The following is a 22158-nucleotide window of genomic DNA, read 5'->3' as shown; positions in this document are numbered from 1 at the left end:
TTTTTAAATTGTTATTATTTTTATAATAATAAGGTATTATTCTAATTTTGTATCTTTAATCATTAATTTATAATTAATTCCTTACAGAAATTACCGTTATAATATTTACTTGTGTTATAATTCCTGTTTTTCGCACGTTCAAATTGAGCACCATGAAACCAGCTCCTCATTGGAACGTCGCGTTGGCGGGGGTATTGGCAGGTTCACTTTTGCAATTCATGTCGAGAGACATGCTTGTAGAAATCCTTCAACCTGATGATGAGCTAAGGGGCTCGAAATCCGGATCATTGGAAAACAACTTACTGTGAGTAGGAACTATCTTTTTTAAAAAAGGAAATTCCAATGTATGAGTTTAACTAGCCAGCTTTTATTATTATGATGTGCCAGAAATGGCAACTACTTCTTTTTTAATCCTCGGGGTCGGTGATATGCTGAGATGCTGTGTCCTATCCACTCAACCTGTTCTGTAACTGGAATTTATTAAAAAAATGAATAGAAAAATTTTGGTTAAAAAAAATTGTTACTAGTTGGAGTACACTATAATGGTAAGACATAAAATCTTGTATGGAGAAGATATTGGGACTAACCCTCCTCCACCATATGATAACGAGAGCAACATAGAAAATCTATCACTAAAAACCATTCAATAGGACAAAACTTAAATGATGAAATAAAAGCCTAATTAGGGAACATAGCCCCCAGGGACATGTTTAAATTAAAAAAAAAAAAAAAATCCGAACAGGCCTAGAAAAAAAAAAATAGGGAACGATCCAACGTCAAGAACTGCACCATCAGTTGGTACACTGATGGATCTAGAACAAGAAGGTATGAAGGCAATGTTCAATCTTGGAACCGACTACTCGTAACTCATGAAAAAGTACTCCAGTATCTTCCGGTCCATGCAATCGAGAAATGTACTCAGTTCAACTGGGGCAAAGCATGAAGCTCTAACATCATTTGCACAAATGGTGCTAATGTGCAAACAACCAAATAAATTAGGTATGCACCAACCCTTTTGGGGTGTAGGGGTGCACACTATCAATGAGTATCTTAGACAAAAAGACAGGATGAAAATGTGTTAACAGTAAAATTTGCTCACTGGAAACACTCCAAGAACCTCCTAGTGAGTTTTGGAAGGAAAGAAACAACAGAATGTATCAAAAGAAGCAGCTAAAAAATAAAAAACTTAACAGGACACCGAGACAGGTATGAATATTGGTTTAATCCAACACGGTATATGCAGATTCTGCAAGAAAGCAGAGGAGTCATCAACACACCTAACAAACTGATGCTTGAACTCACAGGAGAAAGTCTTTGGGATGTTTAACATAAACGTGGAAGAAAGTGAAAACAGGCTTATAAATCAAATTTCTTAATGGACTAGGACGGGGATACAAAAGCTTTTAAAGGACCCTGTTTATTACAGACCCTAAATATTAGTTGGGTGTTTAAAAAACTAACCAAAGTTCATTTACTGCTTTCATGAATTATTTACAATCATGGTCTATCAAGTTTATGTTTAAATGCCATCACTAGCCAGTTTTTAAATTATTTTTAAGATGTGGATCCATCGACACGTCCACTTTACCAGGTCTGTTTACAATTAGTGGTTAAAATTTCCCTCATGCATTTCAGCTTCACACCATCTTTGGTGAGGATTCTTGCCAGTAAGCAAATAAATAAAAGAGTGGAAAATAAATTCAATAAATATTAAGACAATGCATTAATTTTTTATTTTTTAAGGAGAACCCTAACCCAATTTTATTAAAAATACAAAAATTATAAACATAAAACTAACAGTTTGTTTTTAGATATTATATATATATATATATATATAAAAGAATAAACAACTTTACAATTTACTTTGTACAACTTCCCTTAATTTGCTTATTACTTCTGAAGGATTTGTAGCACCAGTCACAGCCGTCCCTGATACAATCATGTTGGCACCAGCCTGTAAAAGAGCGCTTTTGTTTAAAAAATTACTTTTGTTTAATTTTATTTTATAATTTAATTTATTGTGGATATCAGGAACTGGAGGAGTTCCCTGAGCACTGCAGCTTTATAGCTTATTGTACTCCTCCCTAGCTACATTTTTGGGAGCTCGCAACAACACTTGTGTGAAACAAAAATTTGAACCCCTGGTGTGCCGGTCTTCTTCCATCAAAGAAACTCTTTTTTGAAAAGGGTAGGGACTGAATTCAGAGTAGCTGAAAGCCGATCCCATACCGGACCTTCCGTTAGTGAGTACCGTGCCAACTTTGTGGACATCACAAAATAAACATTTTTCTAATTTCACCTAGAAAAGTCTTGTGGTCTGAAAAACAAATAGTGCTAATGTACAACGCCAAGCTTTCGAAGATATATTTCTTTATTGTATAGTAGGTGCAACAGCACTATTTGTTTTTCTGACCACAACCCTAATCCACAAGACTATTATAGAGTAAAGGCTGGTCGATCGCTTGGAATATACACTGGAGGTCTAAAGTTTAGGATCACCTGTATATTTAAATCAAAATCACTTAAAACAGCGATTATCTAATTTTAAATACATGCTTACACACAATACCCTGTAGAAACTTGCATTTAAGGTCAATTCTGTTAATCAGATGTAAGAAAAACTATGAGAAAAATTAAGATTGTAATTAAGAACAATTTCATTAATTCTGTCAATGACAATGCCCTAATAATCGTTAAGAATTAATTGTGTTTGTTGTGTCTAGAGTTTTGTTTACATTCCGGTCTATCTACATTTCTGACATTAGTTTCTTTTCAGTGCGTTTCAGACCACAAAGTTTGAAGATTTTAATTGTCTGTTTCTATTTTTCTGTTTTCACTTACAAAAATGGTAAAAATTAGGAATTTTCTGGTAACCTGCGCAGTGCGATTTACACACTACACAAAGTAAACAAGCCAAATTGCTGCTCATCTATTCTACCATTATTAGACTGAAGACAAATCATGGCCTATGGGGTAGCTACAAGAAGAGATTCGATTTGGCATTGTCTCCGAACTGTCCCACTTGCGATTGCCCTTCAAATCTTTCCCACATAATTTTCGAATGCCCAGAATACGAAAAGGAAAGAGAAAAACTGCTAAAAAATCTGAGCAAAGTCCCAAACGTTCCCAAACCAATAAACTTAGAATCTGTTCTAATAAGCAACAATCCAGCAGCATTCAACATAATCTATAGATTTCTAAAGTTGATAAATGTTACTTTTTGATTAGCTTCAACCATTAAAATTTAGAAGATGATTGAGCGGAGTGAGTGGGTGCGGGCATGCGGTGGGGGCCTGGTCCTGGTCGGCCAATCCTGTTGGGGTGGACAGGGGGGAGACAGGGTGAATTAGCCCCAGTTTCCTCGAGGACGTGGACTTTTCCAACATTATCTCAATGTTATTGGGTCTTCCTCCTCTCCTGCCCTGGTGGGGGGATGTGGCGGGGGCGGGGTTTTTCGCCGGGGGATTGTGCCCACGATCCTGCTCGAAAGTAAAATTTAAAAAAAAAAAGCCGCTCAACTGAAAATGTCAAAAACAGGGTTCTATAATACCATTGCTCACTTCAAGGTGCTCTCATCATGACAAAGCTCGATCAGGATAACCCAGAATAACATCTAACCAGGAAGATAGTATTATTTTGAAAATCAAGAGGGACAGAAGACTCACTGGTCCCAGATTAGAGCTGAGGTTAATACTACCAAAAAATCAATTTCTGTTTCAACTGTAACAAGGAGATTCAGGGAGGCCAACTTGTTGTGGCGTATCATTACACTGAAACCACTTTTACGTCCTGCTAATAAGAAGAAAAGATATCGTGAGCACTTGCTCATAAGTATTTTACAGTGAAGGATTGGAGAAACGTACTCTGGACTGTCAAATCAGTTTCATGTATTTGGATCAAGTTGTAGGATTATGATTTGTCATACTTCATCAGAAAAGTTTATTCCTCAGTGCATAATCCCAACTGTTAAGCATGGGGGGGGGGGTTCAGTTTTTGTGTACGGGTGTTTTTCGGGCTTTGAACAAGGAGATGTTGTACAAATTCAAAGAATACTCAACAAAGAGACATTTTGAAAGACTGCACAATCCCTTCTGGTTTTTGTTTAATTAGTTCTGGTTTTATTTGTGTGTGGTGTTTTATTATGCAACAAGATAATGATCCTAAATAATCATCCAAACTATGAAGAGGCTTTCTTTCTTACAAGAAAAAGAAAATGAAGGTGTTTTGAAGAACATGACTTGGCCAGCTCAATCTCCAAATCTCAACTGAATGCTTTAAGACCTGGATATGAACATCCGAACTCATGCCCCAACTTCACAAAAACACCTTTGGTAGCTCCTCCAAAGTTGTTGGAATAACATGCCTTTTGAAAAATTAGAAAAACTTGTAGAAAGAATGTTACCAGTAGTCCAAGCCGTCAAGCAAGGGGGGATTTTTGGATGAAAAAAAAACGTAGAGATCAATTTTTTCTACATTATTACTATTAATACATTGCTGTATACCATTTTATGTACATTTATTTCACAGATATCTTATCATTGTTTTAATAAAAATTTTGTTTGAAATCTTTATTTTCATTTTTTTATTGCAAAAAATTGAGTTGGTCCTAAAATTTTGACTGGCAGTGTACAACTTCACCTAGAAGCTAAATATATCCTATTCTTGTGAAGAATTATTTAGAATTAATTACATACCTCAGCGCATTCTTGAATGGTGTTAAGACCCACACCACCGTCAACTTCAATATCCATCGTTGGAAAGTTGTCCCTAAGCCATCTGACTTTCTTCATCATGTCACTCATGAACTTCTGACCCCCAAATCCTGGTTCGACCGTCATGATCAGTATCATATCAACATCATCAACGTAATGTTTGACTACCATAACATCAGTGTTCGGTTTAAATGCCACACCGACCTGAAATTTAAAAAGAATATTTTTCTTTGAAACTACCCAATATGCCACAGTATTGTGGATCCTAGCTAGTTTATAAAGCACTGAGAACTGCCCACAGGTGTCTTTTAGTATAATCTCCTATTTTGAAAATAAACTTCTAGTTATTTTCCCATGGATCTTAGCATTCAGTAATACCATAGTAAACTAGATTTTCTCTAGTTTAAATGGAAAATAGGAAAAATAATGAAGTTACTATGTAAAGGTAAATAAAACCATCCAGGGGCTTATACTAAAGAAACTAACTTGTGAGAAACTTTAGTATATGCTCCAGTTATGATTATGCTGTCTGATCACTGTTGGTTCAATCTGTTTATCAACACCTTCTTCAATATCAATAATACATTTCAATATATAACAGTAACAGTTACATAGTTATGAGTTAAGTATGCAGAGTGTAGCAATATTTTACAGTCTTGAAATGGGTCTGCTTTCCTGAGCCGCACATATCTTTGCCAAAGAAATTCTGTGAGGTGGTCACGAATATTTTTAAACCCACTATTGACAGAACGCCATGTAGTCTGTTTGCGCTAAACTTTTAGGATCTATGAAGTGGACTGAATGATTGTTGGTGTTCAAAATTCTGAGTTGCTTGTCTACTGTAAGCACTGATCAGAAATAATTGTGATACCACCTCGCACATTCTTTAATATACTCACAGTAACAATTTAAGCCCGGTTCACATGGAGGCACGAGATACAAAAAAGTAACCAGGCGACTAGAATCAGTCACCTCTCCTCCATCTCTTCTCAATCCTCTCCCGAGTGGTTTAAAGATCTAGAAGTTTTATTATTTTGACGAGTTAGAAGCTGTAGCTCTTTGGCATTTAATTAGGCGAAAAACAAGTAAAAGTATAATAATATGGGTTCATCCAATTATTATGAAACATGACACAAAAGGCTATGAAATAAAGAATTTTGGGATGGTTCTAACAAGTTCTTCAATTATTACCGCATGTCATTACCTTCTTTTGAAAATCTGTTATCCAAAATACAATGCATGATCCAGAAGAATACCAACATGCGAGATAGCATTGCACCGCAGTAATTCAGTAATACTAAGGTAAATTGAAAATATAATAATAATAAGTTTATTGCATACAAGAAGAAAAAAAAATTACATATAATTCAGACAAGAAAATAAACTTAACACGGCAAGGTAACTGTCTGCCGGAGCTTGGATTAATTATTGACTAATCCTATAAAATAAACGTACAAATACATTAAACTAAATCTATGCTAAGCGTAATATCTATAACAAAATACTAAATCAAAAGGACACAAAACTGAGAAGTAAAAATCAATGAGTGGAGCTGAGACCGGAGAAACAAAAACACCAAATATCAAGGAAAAGAGCGGGAGCAAAAACATGGGCAGTAAAAGAGGAAAAGAAAAGAGAATTACTAATTAAATTAGTTTACTATTAGCCTTCGATAGGCCCAGACCGCTTTAGCATAATTTACTAAGTTTGTCCAATCTGGTCCGTTGAGCAATCTGATACATCTGTCCATTGATACTGTTCTTTCGCCGAACGCAGACAAACGATAGGGGGACAGAATGGGGCATTCCGCGACAAAATGGAACATGTCTTCCTTTACCCGGTAATTGCATAACTCACACTCCTGTTGGCTGAGGAGATCATACGGCTTATGCCGTAGGTTCAGCAATTCTCCCCTCAGTTTTAGGATCCAACGTATGTCTGTAATGTTCTTATTTGGCTTTTGGTCCCCAACAAAGCTGGCACATCTAACTCCGTGATCCAGCATCCTATATATACGGTATCGATGGGAAGCCTGCACTCGCTCTATGTTACTCACCATAAAACTATCTTTCAGTCGACTAATACTTGACTGGAGTTGAAGAGAGAGAGCCTTACTCTCGGGTTGCAAAACGGACAAATCTACTCCCACCCTGTCCGCCAGCTCCCCCAGTTGAAAATATAATTTAACTATATTATTACTGAAAATATTTATTATTATATATTATCAACATATGAAATAACTATTCAAAAGGTATAAAATGTTTTTGTTTTTTTTTAATATAAAAGGTTGAGCGTACAATTTTATATCATTAGAAATTGAAAATTTTAAATTAATTTCAGGATTGAAACCTCTGAAGCCGAAAGTTGGGAACCGTCTGGGTTGATGTAGTTTGTGAGTTGCTTGGTTGAGACAATCAGTAGGAAGTCAAATCTTGTTGAAACTGGAGTGTAATGAGCATAAGAACACGAAATTGGCATGATTATAATTAAACGATTCATTTGACACAAACATTTCGGGTTGGGACCATCATTGATGGCAGTTACGATATTTATTTCATCTGCCGTCTCTGAGAGGATAATAGAAATAACCTATCTGAGTCGTTCTCTATGGCTTCTTCTCTTTCCTGCCTCCACTTTAATCTGTGTGCTAAAACTTCGGCCAGATGCTCATTATTTTCATGTTGTGATTTCCTCTTTCTTGATAACTTGCTATGCTATTCAGTGGGTGGCTCCTGAAGATCATATAATTTTCCTCAATTGGGCCGAATAGGACTGAGATTCAATACACTACTTTAGGAATTGACTACTACAATATTAAAACAATTGTTATTAAAAGGTAATTTAAAAAATGCCGATTTCGTTCTTCTTTTGCACATCCCAAATAAATCTTCTTCTTGTAAAGCGATTGCAACACATTTAACCAAGCATTTTATTTTTTAACTTTATCAGCATAATTGGGGCCACTGTTGGCCTAAAGCTATCATGGGATGTGTTTGCACTAATGAAATTAGTTTGTCATTATCAAAAATGTCACTTCTATCCATTTTTAAAAGTTACAAGGTAAAAGTTTTTACAAAGGTAAAAGTAAAACAAGAATCGAACTGAGAAATCTGCTCGATATATTCAAATTGTTTGAATGACACCATGCAATGTCCTGTCAGTCACCTTTAAAAGTATCAAGCGACTAAAGCCCCCCCCCCATACACCTTCGATCAAATTGTGCCAACGTACATTGTACAATAGGCTGTTCTGCAAACAAAGGCCCCATACACTATACACATTTTTTGCACACTTTGTCTTGTTTTAATGGTAGCATGGCGTCTCACAACACGACCTGTTTAGCCATAATAATTTATATTGCGTCCGATGTTGGTGTTCAAAACAGAAAAAGGAAGCAAAGAGTGGTTAAAGAGAAGATCTGTTTTTCACCACGCGAATCTCCTCAAAGAACTTCAATCGAGTTCATCACTTGACTATAAAAATTATTTGCGAATAGACCCCATAACTTTTGGTGAATTACTAGAAATGGTGACACCATTTATACAAGCAATGCGACAGTTGCATAACACCACTTGTTGTGCAATTAATTTCAAATAGTTTTGAATTTCTGCAACTAGTTGCATAGCACCTCAAACACCACCATGTAGTCGTAGATGTAGATATAGTTACAGGGTGTAGTATACTGCGCCCTTTGAGAGCTATTGTATCCCCCGAGCTCTGCCTAAAGCACATCAGTGAGTCCTATTTCATCAAGAAACTTGATTAGTAGGCCCGGTTTCAATGGTTGAAGTCTTCTATGGTCACATTATACATCCCAAAACATTTCCTCCTGCAGGCTAGTGTGGCTCCGCAATTTGTTAGTAAATGTCTCTTCTACCTCCTTGCAGAATCTGCATGTGCCATCTTGGATTATTCCAGTCTTCTTTAAGTGTCCATTTAACTTGCAGTGTCCTGTTAGGAATCCTGTTACGATTCGCAGTTTATTCCTGCTTCCCTTGACACATTCTGAAATTTCTTTCCTTCAAAAATTGGTTAGAAGATTCTTGGATTGCGTCCAATGAGTGAATTCCATAGTTCCCTCATTTTCGTTTTGGGATTTAAGTAGAATGTTTATTCAGCATCAAAGCAATGTAAAAAGGCCATAAAATTTATAATTTTTGCCCATGAAGATCAAACTGCAGATAACTAATGATAGTGTAGGTAGATAGATGGATACTTTTTTTTTAATGTATTTTAAAAAATTATTTACATATTAATTCATTCTTTTTACTACAATTTTTGTACATTTGATACAAATTTATACACAATCATGTACTTCTAAAATTCCACATCTCTTTGGATTTCTTAGACAATTTCTTCCCATTTTTTTAAGTGTCCATTTAATTTGCAGTGTCCTGTTAGGAATCCTATTAGGATTCGCAGTTTGTTCCTGCTTCCCTTGACACATTCTATAATTTCTTTCCTACCAGTTGGTTAGAAGATTCTTGGATTGTTAGTGTCCAATGAGTGAATTCCAAAGTTCCCACATTTTCTTTTTGTCCTTCTGTCTGAGAACTCGTTAATAATGTGGGGTTCCTATGCTACAGAAGGGTTCAGGTCCTATCAGCGGTATAGCAGCCCCTTTTCTTGCAAGGGTGTCCGCTTTCTCGTTGCCTTCTACTCCCACGTGTCCTAGGACCCAGCAGAGGCTGACTTTGTTCTGCGTACCTAGTATGTTTAGTTCGGTTTTGCAGTTCAGCACCATCCTTGAACTAATGATATTTGAGCATAGTGCTTTGATGGCTGCTTGACTATCTGACATGATAGCTATATTCTTGTTTTTGTACCCTTTACTTATGTTGAGTTGGGTACATCTTTCGATTGCATGAATTTCAGCTTGGAAGATACTGGTGTTTTCCCATGGGTTCTGAGTATTTAGTTCCAGGTCCAAATATTCCTACCTGTGTACGTTCTTGTATTCTAGATCCATCTGTGCACCAGAGGATGGTGCCATTTAAACACCACCATACACTATACAATTGTTTGCACAACAGCCTCAGTTGTGCAATTTGTTCGTAACTGTATGGGGGTTTTAAAATCGTTATCTTATACTGCCAATCTCCCTGTCTGAATCACAGTATCTGTCCCTGTCACATCGATTTCCTCAATACGATCTCTCATACCTCCGTGTAAACTGGGCTTTATTCTTACTTGTACAAGTTATAAATCTAAAATGGTACTTATTATGTCAGGTTGTTCTAATGGTCTTACCTTCATCCCTAATTCACGGACCTTCCTGCAAGTGGCTAGGACGTCGTCTGAAGCCTCGACGTGAAATGTGTACTGGTCCAGGCCACAATCAGCCATCGGTTCGATCCACTTTAAACAGATATTTTAGAAACGAAACATCAGGGTAGAACTACCCATCGTTACCTGATCTGGATTAGAGACCATCATATGTGCCTCCATGAAGGCATTTACGAGCTTGTTACGAAGGCACTTGACTACCGGGTGGCCGAAGGTGAGGTTCGGCACGAAGTGTCCGTCCATCACGTCCAAGTGAAGATAATCGGAACCGCTGTCCAGCAATTTCTGTGATTCTTCGTACAGCATCGAAAGATCCGCGTTCAATATCGAAGGGCCTATTTTACACGTTAACGGAGACATTATGACGACGAAATAATATTTTAACTATGGAAAACAGTTATATAACAATCGATAAACTTTGAGAATAAAAAACAAAACAAAAAGCACGTGGCTACTAAAACTAGACGCAACACGTGGTTGCTATGACAATTGTCTAATCAAAACCGAGCAATGCTCAGTACTGATCTGAATTCTGAAGTAGCCAATTACTATCCTCTGTCTCTGTCCTCATGATGCATGCTTGACCTGAAGCATGGTGGCGTTGCAGTTCACACTCCAACCTTTAAATTTCCAAGAAAACACTAAAAACTCAAACACTTCCAACTGTATTATACATAAGTGTAATTTAAATAATTTTCATAATACTCAAGAGTCCATGTTACCATGTTATGCTACGTACGGTCATGTTACATGGTTGAACCATTGTTATTGGTTATTACTTATTATTGCTTTCATTTATTTTTCTTAGGAGCATCCGACACCTTGGTCACCCCCGAGCGCATGCGAAATATTACAACACACGTTCAATACACATTCACACTAATAAATACATTCACACCTATGTACATTGCATTCATTCTATTTGGTGGATGGAGTACTCAATATTCCTCCATCGACCTACATACAAGAACAAACTAATCTAATCGGGGTACTTTTATAAATATTCCGCCGTTCACCCAAGTCACGTACACAGCTCGAGGGGCGATGGGAATGCTATTCCACCATCAGCCCTTTCCCATTCACTCTAATAAATACACTCATTCATACAAAACACAGAAACACAAAACCTATTTTGACGGCTAAATACAATAAAAATTTCCACTTCCCCTAATATATACGGTTTATTACTAATGATATTATTATTGGTTATTACTATCAATGGGTCTACATTTCCATCTATGACTATATATCTTAACTTTATATACCTAATTTAAAATTTAAAAAAAAGATTCTGATGACGGGTGTAAATTCCCGAATGCAATTTAATGTAAAAATAAAGCAGGAAATTTAGTTAAAAAAACCACACGGAAATTTTTTTTTTACCACAAATTTATTTATTTATTCATTCGTTTAAACATATGCCCCAAATACAAAATATTGACCCTCAATTAGAATTTATAGTGATATAATGTGTGGAGGATGGAGGAATATTGAGTTTAACAACACTCTGAGTAAATGGTGTTTAGAAAATAATGTATTTAAGCGTGAGTGGATCTAGACACTGATTGCGTAGGGTGCTGAAATGAGCTAGCTGTTGAAAGTCGCTGGAGCCTATCCTCGGCTGTGAGAGAGATAGAACCGAGGACTTACCGTAGACTGCCAAAACCCGAGGCTTGCCAGTAATTTATTGTAAATTACCAAAAGCGGTAATGGCAATTTAATTGATCCATTGTTATTTTAAACATTTATTACAGTGGGTCAAAAAAGCATTGGCACACCCCACGTTTTTCTTAAATTGTGTAAAAAATAAAAATTGTGTGATACTAAATTTATTTTAAAACTAGCATCAAACATTAATTTTTGCTCGCAACAAATTGAGCACATTAAAAATAAGATAAAATTAATAAATATGAATATCAATTTTAAGGGCCAAAAAATATACATAAATTATATTGGCCCCATAGAAAGTGTTTTTTTAAATAAAATTTTATGTATACAATTTGCATCAGTTACCTGGAGAATTCATGGCATTGAAGATACAAGGTAGTGGCTGGCAAGTGGGAAGTGTTAGGTTCACAACTCTATACATGTGTATGTATGTATATACACAGAAATGTGTAGAGATTAGTGACCGTTAATCGATAGTAATTCAGATATCGTGAGATGCGGTCGGGTGTGATGTAGGTTTCAGAAAAACATTTTCTTTATAGTGCCAACGTTTCGATCTTTTATTGAGATCATCTGAGTGTAGGCACTCTCAACACAACACGCAAGGATGGCACAATTACACAGAAGACAAACACTTTGAGCCCTGAAGATGATCTCAATAAAAGATCGAAACGTTGGCACGATAAAGAAAATGTTTTTCTGAAACCTACATCACACCTGACCGCATCTCACGATATCTGAATTACTATATACACAGTGTTGAGCCCATATAAATCAGAAAAGTGAGTGAGCGAATAGAAAAGAAATAATCAGAATATCGGGTAAATAATTGTAATTCTTTTGAATAAAATAATATTACATAAAGTATTTTGATATACCAAATAAACTTAAATAACATTAGTATAAAAAAAAAACAACTATATGTAGTACAAATTTACCATATTTACAAAATACAACTATGATCTAAATACTTACCTGTTTTAAAAATTAAATATATATATATAAATAAAAAATAATAATCTATGGCTGCAATATAATATTTTTCTTATTATAATTAAGTAATTAGTAGAAAATTGCTAATTTCATACACTTGTATAAAGACTGTGTAAACAGTGTAAATTACATATGTTTTAATTCTTACATGAACATTAAATATAACCATTATGTGACAAGATGTTTTTTGTTCTTCTTTTGCTTATACCAATTAAACAAAACCTGTCTAAATAAATAAATAAACCTCATTTTAACACCATCTTTAAATAATTAAACAATATAGTATTCGCATAAAAAAACATGTTCTGGCTGCAAAACATTTATAAATCATTGGATAGACGACTGAATCGACACAATAGGATAAGAATAAAATTGCCAAAATTGAAAAGTCTCAAAGATTCAAGGAGCGGCTTGTGTTTGTATGTTATTTTATGCACAATTATGCACAAGGCTCAACATAATTTCCAGGAAAGAGGCCTGTGATGCCATCCATGACGCCTTCCCACCAGCCGTCGTCGTTCTTTTTCAAAACGTAAATAATAGCAGACTCTTGGAAACTCAGCTCATCATCTTTGTCTGCATAGTAATCATAGATAGCCACAACTATAAATTATTTGTACGAATTAGAACAATATAAAAGTATTCAGTACAAATATACGTCAACAATCAAACCTTTTTCAATGTAATTTTTGGGAACCCAACCAGGAAGGTCCAATTCATCTGTGACAATTGGCATGGGAGTGAACATTGGTGGAGGTGGTTGGTCAATTGGAGCCGGTGGCGGCGGAAGAGGAGGTGAAGATCTAGCCATATGAGGAAGTGTCATAACACCACCCCTCGGATCGATAGGTTCCATTCCTCCATGGGCCAATGTAAGTGGAGACGGTGGAGCTGCAATATTGAAATTATAATGTTAGAACAAGTGTTGAGTCAAAACACAAAAGAACATACGAGGCATGGAAGTATGATGATCTAAAGTGTACGAGTTGATGTTGTTGCTTGAAGGAGGAGGTGGAGGAGTGTTAGGCTGTGAGTGATGAGCGGGATTACTTGCAAGTGGAAGAGTACTATAACCTCCTCCCTGTCTCCTAGCATGGCCCATCGGGTAGTTTGGAGCATAATGACTCGGCACCTGCAAACCATTGCTCATTAGAGAACAAATTTATAAAATAATTGCATTGTTAATGTGCAAAGCAATAAAATGTTACATTGTTAACAAAGAACGTTACATCCAGGGTTACACTTGCATCCAGAAGTCTTTTAAAGGAAAAAAGCTAGGAGGGGTTAACAACCCGGCGCCCAATAGTTAAGCATACAATAAAGAAGAAACCTTTACTTTTGATATACGATGGCTTGCCTTAGAACCAGCATTCGCCTTGAAACCAAATAGACATCAGTTAAGACCTCAGAAAAAAAGAATAATAAATTAATGCTGCGAAAGTAAAACCGTTTAAAATTTGTCTGAAGATACAGAATACACTAACATTTTTTTCCTTAACCAAAAATTCAGCTTTTTTCCACTTTTATATCTTTATGGCAAATTGTAATAAATTCCACACAAAGTAATTAGATCACTTCAAACTATTTAAAAAAAATATTAATTTTTAAATATTTAACCTTCTGACATGTACATACAGAACAGTTGCTCCAAACTAAACACTGTTTTACTTTTAAATTCAGTGTCAAAATCCCTTTAACAGAATGCAATTCGACGATTATCTTGCCATTTGCAAGCTTAAGAAGAATTTAAGAAACTAGATAAAAATAAAAGTTTATGTGCCTTGGGGATTTTCCTGAAATTGTCCTAAAGGGAGAAAAAAAAAACGACGAGAAGTTAAACTGACCCATGAGCACCTATTTTATAAATTTACTAAATTTGAAATTAAAATAAATTTTATTTAAAAATGTAAATGTAATTTTTGAAAACACCTGCCAGAAGGTTAAGCAATAAATTAAAAAATAAAACAAATCGACTATCTAAATTATGATGGTAAAACAACACAGATGCATGTGCAAACGTGCTTGTATATAAATATCTTTCCCACTGTACATTTTTAATGATGCCCCTTTAAATTCTACACATAAAAAAGCATTTTTTTTTACAGCTTCACAAATAAACAATCATAAAATTTCCAAATTAGGTGTATGGTACAATTCTTATCATCAGGATTATAGTACATTTTTAATTATAATTTTTAAGAACAATGGTCAGGTGTCAAAGTAGGCCAATATTTTTGTAAGAAAACAGAAATATTTATTCCCTTTGCAACATAAATTCTAGAAGCTTATGACAGTGAATGTTTTCAGCTCGACTTTTTAAGCTTATTACACATTTTGTTTTTATTCTCTACATGGTAAAATCATTATTAAAATTCCTGGGTTGGTCTGTATAGTCATTTCACATTATTTATAAATACACCACACACACACACACACACGCACACACGCACACGCACGCACGCTACTATCTCACTGATATAAAGTTTGGAGCAAAATAATAACTGCTTCATTTTTAAAATATTAATTAGTTAATTACATACGTATTTATTTTGTGACTTAAATAATTAATTTTAATTTATTTAGACAAAGGAGTGGAATAAAAAATGAGCTGATTATAATTTTCTTTGTTCTTGACTTATTTCCAATCAGTTTGGACACGCACGCACGCTACTATCTCACTGATATAAAGTTTGGAGCAAAATAATAACTGCTTCATTTTTAAAATATTAATTAGTTAATTACATACGTATTTATTTTGTGACTTAAATAATTAATTTTAATTTATTTAGACAAAGGAGTGGAATAAAAAATGAGCTGATTATAATTTTCTTTGTTCTTGACTTATTTCCAATCAGTTTGGACACAATATCTCAAAATGAACAAACAAACAAAAAAAAAAAGAAAATGTGTCCATTATGTTTTACTGGATATAATAAATTCTAAGTTTTCAATTTAAAAAAATCTCAACAAACATTTAACTAATAATAAAACAATAATTTTCATCATGGTAAAATAAAAATTAGTTGAGATATAATAAATATTGATAATTTGTTTACAAATCATTTGAAATTGACTTGATTATGAAGTCATTTTCACGAATTTTTTTACCTGAGGTGGAGCCACTGCAGGAGGTGTTCTGTACTCTCTAGAACCTTTGCTAAGCGACCCAGTCGACCTTATTGCTGAAGGTGGGGTGGGTGGCTTCGTCGTTGGAGCTGGCCCGACACCGCTCATGACCATGCTCGATTGGGAAGAAGTTCGTGACTTGGTCACCCTTGACGTATTTGACTTGTACCCATGGCCAATCTCATCGAGTGCTAAAAGTTAAATCAAATAAAGAAAAAATAAAATTCAAAAACTTTTAATCTACTTACCATTAAAGTCTATCGGCATTCTAACGTATTTAATAGGCTTTTCTGGTTCTTGTGGGGCTGATATTTGGTGTTGTTTGATTATGGTTTTGCTTGCGGTCAAAACACCTATTTCTCTCCTGGCGACTTTTTCTTTATGAATCATCACAGTCTGGTTGAACAAACTTTGGTTGAACAAAAATTGTTACAATTAGTTTTATTTCTTTTTTTTAACTTACTTGTTGAATATGATTCATTTGAGCTTCCATTTCTTCGAGCTGTGATGATTGCAAATTCAATAATTGTAAAAAATTATAGGCCAATGTATTAATTTGATAAGCCACACTGGCTAGAGATTGTGTTGTGTAATTTTTTGTCTCTTCTAATGCGTATCTTTTATTTTCAGCCTATAACCACAAAATAAAAATTTGTATGATGAAATTTCAAAATAAAAACTTTAAAAGTTTTAAAATCAGAAAATAGTTTAAGTAATCAAGTACTTTTGCTATATTGTACCTGGAAATAATTAGCCTCGCAATATTCAGCGACTCGTTCTAGATTTGTGTAGTTGTCAGTGAGGTTGTTCTGCCCCTCGGGGATCTCTGTGTTGAGGAGGGCAGCAAGTTCGGCCATGTTGTCGGTATCGCTGCCCAGGCCAGACTCACGGCTTGGGTCCATCATTCCTAAAGCAGACTCAATTAGAAGGAAGCATCAATAAAATTCCAATTGGCCTATAAAAGAGGGAAATAGAAAATAGGGCCAGCCCCCACCAATACCAATGTCCAACAGGCAAACTACTAAAATAAGTATACATTTATTTATTTTAATGAGCTTATTGACTTTATCCTTTGTCTACAAATTTATAATAGCAAATGGTACACAAAATAAAGCAATAGTTACCATATGAAACTGAAAACTACTATAATGAAATACATAATTAATCAAATCATTTAATAAAATCCTAGGCTTTGAGCAGATAAGCGATCGGATTTAGTCTTCTGAAAAAGAATCCCATTCTCCAAGAGAGCAGTTTGAAGCTGTTAATGACTGTTGGAGAGGGTGAACGAGGGTAATCCATAAGCGTACTATATGAGAGAACATGCTTGCCTATTCATTGTGTAAACCCTATATTCTCCAAAGTAATGGAGAATCTTGGGACTTAAACTTGAGATATATGTGGTTGAAGTCCCCAAAAAATGAATCAGCTTCCAGAATAACTTCTTAAATGGATCTTAGTGCGCTCAAAGATTCATTCTGTAAGATTATCACTTCGGTATGGGCTTTACCTTGATTCCCCCTGTGTTATATGACGTTCACATACCATCACTGGTTGTCATTGAAAAACAGTCCCGGTCATCTGATTGCTACAAACCAAACCGGCACACGTCTGTGAAAAGAACACTCCCCCCATTGTTCAAGAATCCAAGTGAGATGCTGATTTGCGGCAGTCGTTTTTCTACTCAGACCCTTTCCAATAGTAATGAACCCGACGTCTAGCGACCAGGCTATTCTCAAGCCTTCTGAGGACTGTTTTAGAGATCACACTTACATTACAGACCATTTAGAGTTAATCAAGGAAGACTTTACAGGATGGTGCCATAATGCGGTAAGAGCAATAAAAAGATCATCTCTAGCTGACTTACACCGCGATCGACCACTACCTTCTCTTCGATTCAGACTTCCCATGACCCTAAATCACTGAAGACTATCATGGATGGTAGAGCACAACACACCCAAGACGACGCCATGTCCAGCATTGGATTAATAACTCTATAAGATAATAAGTTATTAGTGTAGTGTTTACGGTTTAAGTCAACTATATAAATATTATGCCTAAATTATTATGGAAATTAAACAAATAAATACAAGTGACCGGTTTTTCTGTCTTTGTGTGTATAAAGTTCAACCATTAATCTTTATACATGTAGTTTATGCACTTACTTCCATTGGCTTGTGAATTTTTATTAAATCATGGAGATCGTTAAAATATTAATGAATATAATAAAATGCACCAGACTTCATTACTTACTTTTGGCGTACATGATAATTATCACATCCAACGGAAACGAGATAAAGAAGATAATTTTTGCCTTCTATAAAAGTATGATAATGCCTGACGTTCTTAGTATATGAAAATTATTGGGGAAAAAACTTTTTGGTTCTTCAAAAAAATGTTCGAGTAACTTGGGGTAGAGTCGAACAATTAAACTATACACAACTATCAATAACATAAATTTTTCAATATTCCCTGAAATAACATCCCACTGAGCTTTAAGCACCGTCAAGTGTCAACCTCACCCTAAACTCTGTGAGCTTTCAGGTTCGCCAACAGAAAAAGCTCCTGAAAGCTTTGGCATGGTTTAATTTAGTTTAAACCGCCGGATTATATTTTTATATTTTGAAAGTAAAACAACTTAAACTTGGGTGTGGATATTTTTTATTCCCAAAAAATATTTCTAATGACTCACCAGAAATTAATCAGTTGTAATATGCAAAAATACTGCAATGATCTTGAGCACTGTTGCAAGTAGGGTACTTCATTGTTTATTATTTTTGAACCAGGTTACAATCAATTGTTATAATGTTTACTTATTCAAAGACTGTTAAAATTTAAAATATATTTAAAGTAAGTAATCTGTGACAAAAATGAAACAGATTTGTGTTAAAAACGGCCAGAGTTATTACATCCACAGTGATCTGAGTGATAAGAAATTTTCAATTGATATCACCGATCTCAAATCGATTTGGAGGAAAATTTTGAGTGAAGATAGCCTCTTGAGTGAATTCAAGGTATAAAAGTGTAAATTTTCGCGTTTTTATTTGATCCTCGTTATAAATTGTCTCAGGCGGTGAACCCACTGGTGCAGTCCAGCGATGAGAAAATCCTTGAGAGCGTATCATCCATGCTGTCAGACAGCAATTCTTGTGATTTGAAAGAGGAAGGCAGTTCGTTGGTGCTTGACGTGAGCAAGAAAATAGGACCAGTCAAAGTCAAGCTGAAATTTCTACTCGATAAGGGAACAATGCAGGATGTAAGCTTGTCGACTATTCATATTTAAAATAAACTTGATAAAGAAAGATCATATATCACATTTATTGAATGATAGTTTCTAAAGAGCATCGAGGTTCTTAATTAAATTGAAAACTACAATTTGTTTCTCAAGGTTAGTCAGGTCAGCTACAGTTAAAAACACATTCAACGAATTAATCACTAAACTGCATAACATTCTGGTGAAATATGCATTACAACATATTAAATTTCTTAGCCCAGAAAGCTTTAAGAAGTTTTATCCCTTGATGGTGAAGTACAACTGATCAATGCTATTTAGTGACAGTTAATTAATGGTTATTTGGCGTTCGTGAGATGTGGTAGAAAAACATTTTCTCACTCTCAACACGACACACAGCAATGACACATCTACACAGAAAACACACACTTTGTGTGAGTACAAATACTTTGTACCTAAAATTTCTATCATTGTGTAAATTCATTTTCACATCTTACATGTATTTGTTTAATTTAAACAATGTTTATAAATCCCAGGACCTGGAGATGATCTCAATAAAGATCAAAACATTGGCACGATAAAGAAAATGTTTTTCTAAACCTACGTCACACCAGACTGCATCTCACGATTTCCAAATAATCATTTGCATAGTTCATGCTAATTCATGTGTCAATTGTGGTTTTTGTTGAGTTCTCAAGCTAGGGTTTCAGACTGGTTGCTCATGGACCAATTTGCCAATTGTAATGTTTCACTTTTTTATTTCTAAAGGTTTGTTCTCAACTTTGTTGACCAATAAAAGCTTAAAGAGGGTTGAACCAGTTTTTGTTTGAAGTACTACTGCGACTACTCGGCGCTACACCCCTAGTTATCTCTACATTTCTCGCTCAGTTTCTTCTGCCCTCCACACGTCTCCTCCATTGTCCAATCTGCATCTTTCTGAGGTTGTCCTTTAAGTCATTCAACCATCTCTTTCTACGCCTTCCTCATAGCCATCCACCACCTGGCTTACCCAAATAAACTTTGTTTATAGTCCTGTCGTCTGGCATCCTTTTGTTTGAATATTTCAATAAAATTTGGTCATCCTTTTTACAAACCATTGAATGTTCTTTCTTACTCTCAAACAGATTATTATAAGTAGTAATTACAAGTATAAATATCATTATAATTGGCTGGTTATGGGCCGACAAACAGCTGAGATCATTGCCAGCCCTCTACGCACTTCTTTTTTCTGGTCTTTCATGTGTATTTTTTTAAACTGCAGCCTTTTGAGTGTCTCAATCACTGACTCTCTGTTTTTATATGTACACAATGTAGATATCCTAAAATGTTACCCTCTTGTTTGTCAATTACCAAATAAACACAAAAACATGAATAGAATAGAGAAGAAGAACATGAATATAAATAGAAATAGCATCTGATAACCCACTAGCATTGTGGCCAGTGAACATCCTGCTGCGCATAAGAGTCACACGCCCAACATTAGTAGTACTTGATTCCAACAACACTGGTATCCATCACCACCCGATACATACAAAAAGTATGGCCACATTCACTCCCCCGGAGTACTTGGTATTTCTCGGGCAGGGTTGAACCCATTCTTATAAATAACTTACTTATACTCCTCAGATGTTACACGCTTACCCCAGAGGAACATTCTTCAGGCACAGATAAACAACCCCAGAGATTCATTACGGTATTTCAGTAATATTGACGACACAACTCTGCTAAAGATTGGCCAATGAACATTGCATTGCCTGGTAATCCGAGGCAAAAAGCAAATATCATAATGTTGTAACAATAAATCCGGCAGTAATGCTCAGGATAAAATTCTACTAATTTTAGCATCACTTGTCGCACATTTTTATTGTTTAACTTTATTATAAAAAATAAACAAAACACACATGTAGTGAAAATGTTAAATAGGAAAAGTCAACTGAGATGTTCACATATTTGAAGCCATGTTTCAGCTTAAAAGGAATGACTCATAACTTGAACAACAAAAGTTTGACTGGTTTCCTTGACAAAATCTGTTTCTGAATAATGTTTTCGTTGCTGAGCTCACTATTCAGTACAAAATCAATTGCTACAGTTTCAGCCTAATTGTTCTTGCATCCATTTGCCAATCGTTTCTTCTCACTTAGTATAAAATAATATGTCAAACGTATGCTTTCCAGTTTTTCAGTGGAGTTATGCTACCGATGGTTGTACTTGTAAATCAATTGTCAGAACAGCAAAAGGTTTTATGCTCAATGCTCAAAAGCAAGGACTTGGAGTTGAAAGAATACAAAATGGAAGGTGCTGATATTTCAAGGCGTAAGTTATTAAATTTTATATATAAATTTTAGTTACAGTTTTCTAAAAATATGATTCTAGGTAATGTTGAAACTGATAACTTTAACGAATCCGCTTTCCAGACTGATTCTATAGAGAGTTTTAAGAAAAAAAACTCTGATAGTATTGTCGAAACCAAGTTGGAGTTTAACGATAATATTAATAAACTTTTTACAGAGACATACAGGTGTTTAATGCTAACGATTACAAAAATTGTTTTTATCATTGTAATTTCTTTTTCTTTTTAAGGATGATACAAAAACACAAAGACACCAAAATAAAAGAGGAACCGGTTTTTGAAGAAGAATCAACGGCACATGAAACCGGACAGTCTATATTAGATGTTCGTTGATGGTTTTTTAAATTTATTTTTAAATTGAAATTTTATTTTTGATTTATTTACAGAATTTGGTCACCAATTATGATGAAGTATGGAAGGATGAAAAGAAAAGGTTGGTTCCCATCGAGAAGAATTGTGTTGCAAACAGGATTAAAAAACCAAGGAAAAACTATTTTTTATAAATTTGTATTGTGTCAAGTAACCTACAATATGGTTTTTTTTATTATATATATATATATATTTTTTTTTTTTTTGCATCAGCAGTCAAAGTTTTACTCACGCTGGTCGTTTACGGCACCATCCCTTTCAATAATTTCCCTATTTCTTTTTTAAAAATTAATTTTTTAGTATTATTGTTGTGATTTTATATTCTTAAGATAATTAATACGTAAGGTATTATCGTTTTAAAAATTGTATTTTTCTAAATTGTTAAAATTTTTGCTTGATAATTGTATTTTCTTGTTTAATAT

The 22158-nt window shown here is 34.8% G+C and overlaps 3 protein-coding genes across 6 annotated transcripts; 1 reads left to right on the top strand and 2 right to left on the bottom strand.

The window, feature by feature from the left end:
- Positions 1-1812: 1812 nt before the first annotated feature.
- LOC106664655 (ribulose-phosphate 3-epimerase) lies at positions 1813-10699 on the bottom strand. The gene is made up of 4 exons (XM_024224740.1): positions 10125-10699; positions 9963-10070; positions 4695-4916; positions 1813-1954 (listed from the first exon to the last, which is right to left on the bottom strand). The coding sequence occupies exons 1-4, from the start codon at positions 10356-10358 to the stop codon at positions 1853-1855; spliced, it is 666 nt and encodes a 221-aa protein (XP_024080508.1). The 5' UTR covers positions 10359-10699; the 3' UTR covers positions 1813-1852.
- A 1967-nt stretch (positions 10700-12666) lies between these two features.
- Positions 12667-18559, bottom strand: LOC106664595 (abl interactor 2). 4 transcript variants are annotated; one of them, XM_014390469.2, is made up of 9 exons: positions 18478-18559; positions 16526-16692; positions 16249-16416; positions 16034-16181; positions 15768-15976; positions 13996-14034; positions 13611-13791; positions 13332-13550; positions 12667-13262 (listed from the first exon to the last, which is right to left on the bottom strand). In XM_014390469.2, exons 2-9 carry the CDS (start codon positions 16688-16690, stop codon positions 13099-13101), a joined length of 1293 nt encoding a protein of 430 aa, XP_014245955.1. In that variant the 5' UTR covers positions 16691-16692; positions 18478-18559; the 3' UTR covers positions 12667-13098. The 4 variants fall into 4 exon arrangements, with proteins under 4 accessions (XP_014245955.1, XP_014245954.1, XP_014245956.1 ...); XM_014390468.2 differs by lacking the exon at positions 18478-18559 and adding an exon at positions 18039-18331; XM_014390470.2 differs by lacking the exon at positions 18478-18559 and adding an exon at positions 17951-17973.
- Positions 18560-22131, top strand: LOC106664596. The gene is made up of 6 exons (XM_014390472.2): positions 18560-18799; positions 18856-19041; positions 21192-21330; positions 21391-21535; positions 21598-21691; positions 21754-22131. Exons 1-6 carry the CDS (start codon positions 18656-18658, stop codon positions 21868-21870), a joined length of 825 nt encoding a protein of 274 aa, XP_014245958.1. The 5' UTR covers positions 18560-18655; the 3' UTR covers positions 21871-22131.
- The last annotated feature ends 27 nt before the right edge of the window (positions 22132-22158 follow it).

Source organism: Cimex lectularius, unplaced genomic scaffold (assembly GCF_000648675.2).
Source record: "Cimex lectularius strain Harlan isolate CLEC.00 unplaced genomic scaffold, Clec_2.1 scaffold8, whole genome shotgun sequence".
NCBI lineage: Eukaryota > Metazoa > Arthropoda > Insecta > Hemiptera > Cimicidae > Cimex > Cimex lectularius.
This window is presented reverse-complemented; position numbering and strand designations above follow the sequence as displayed.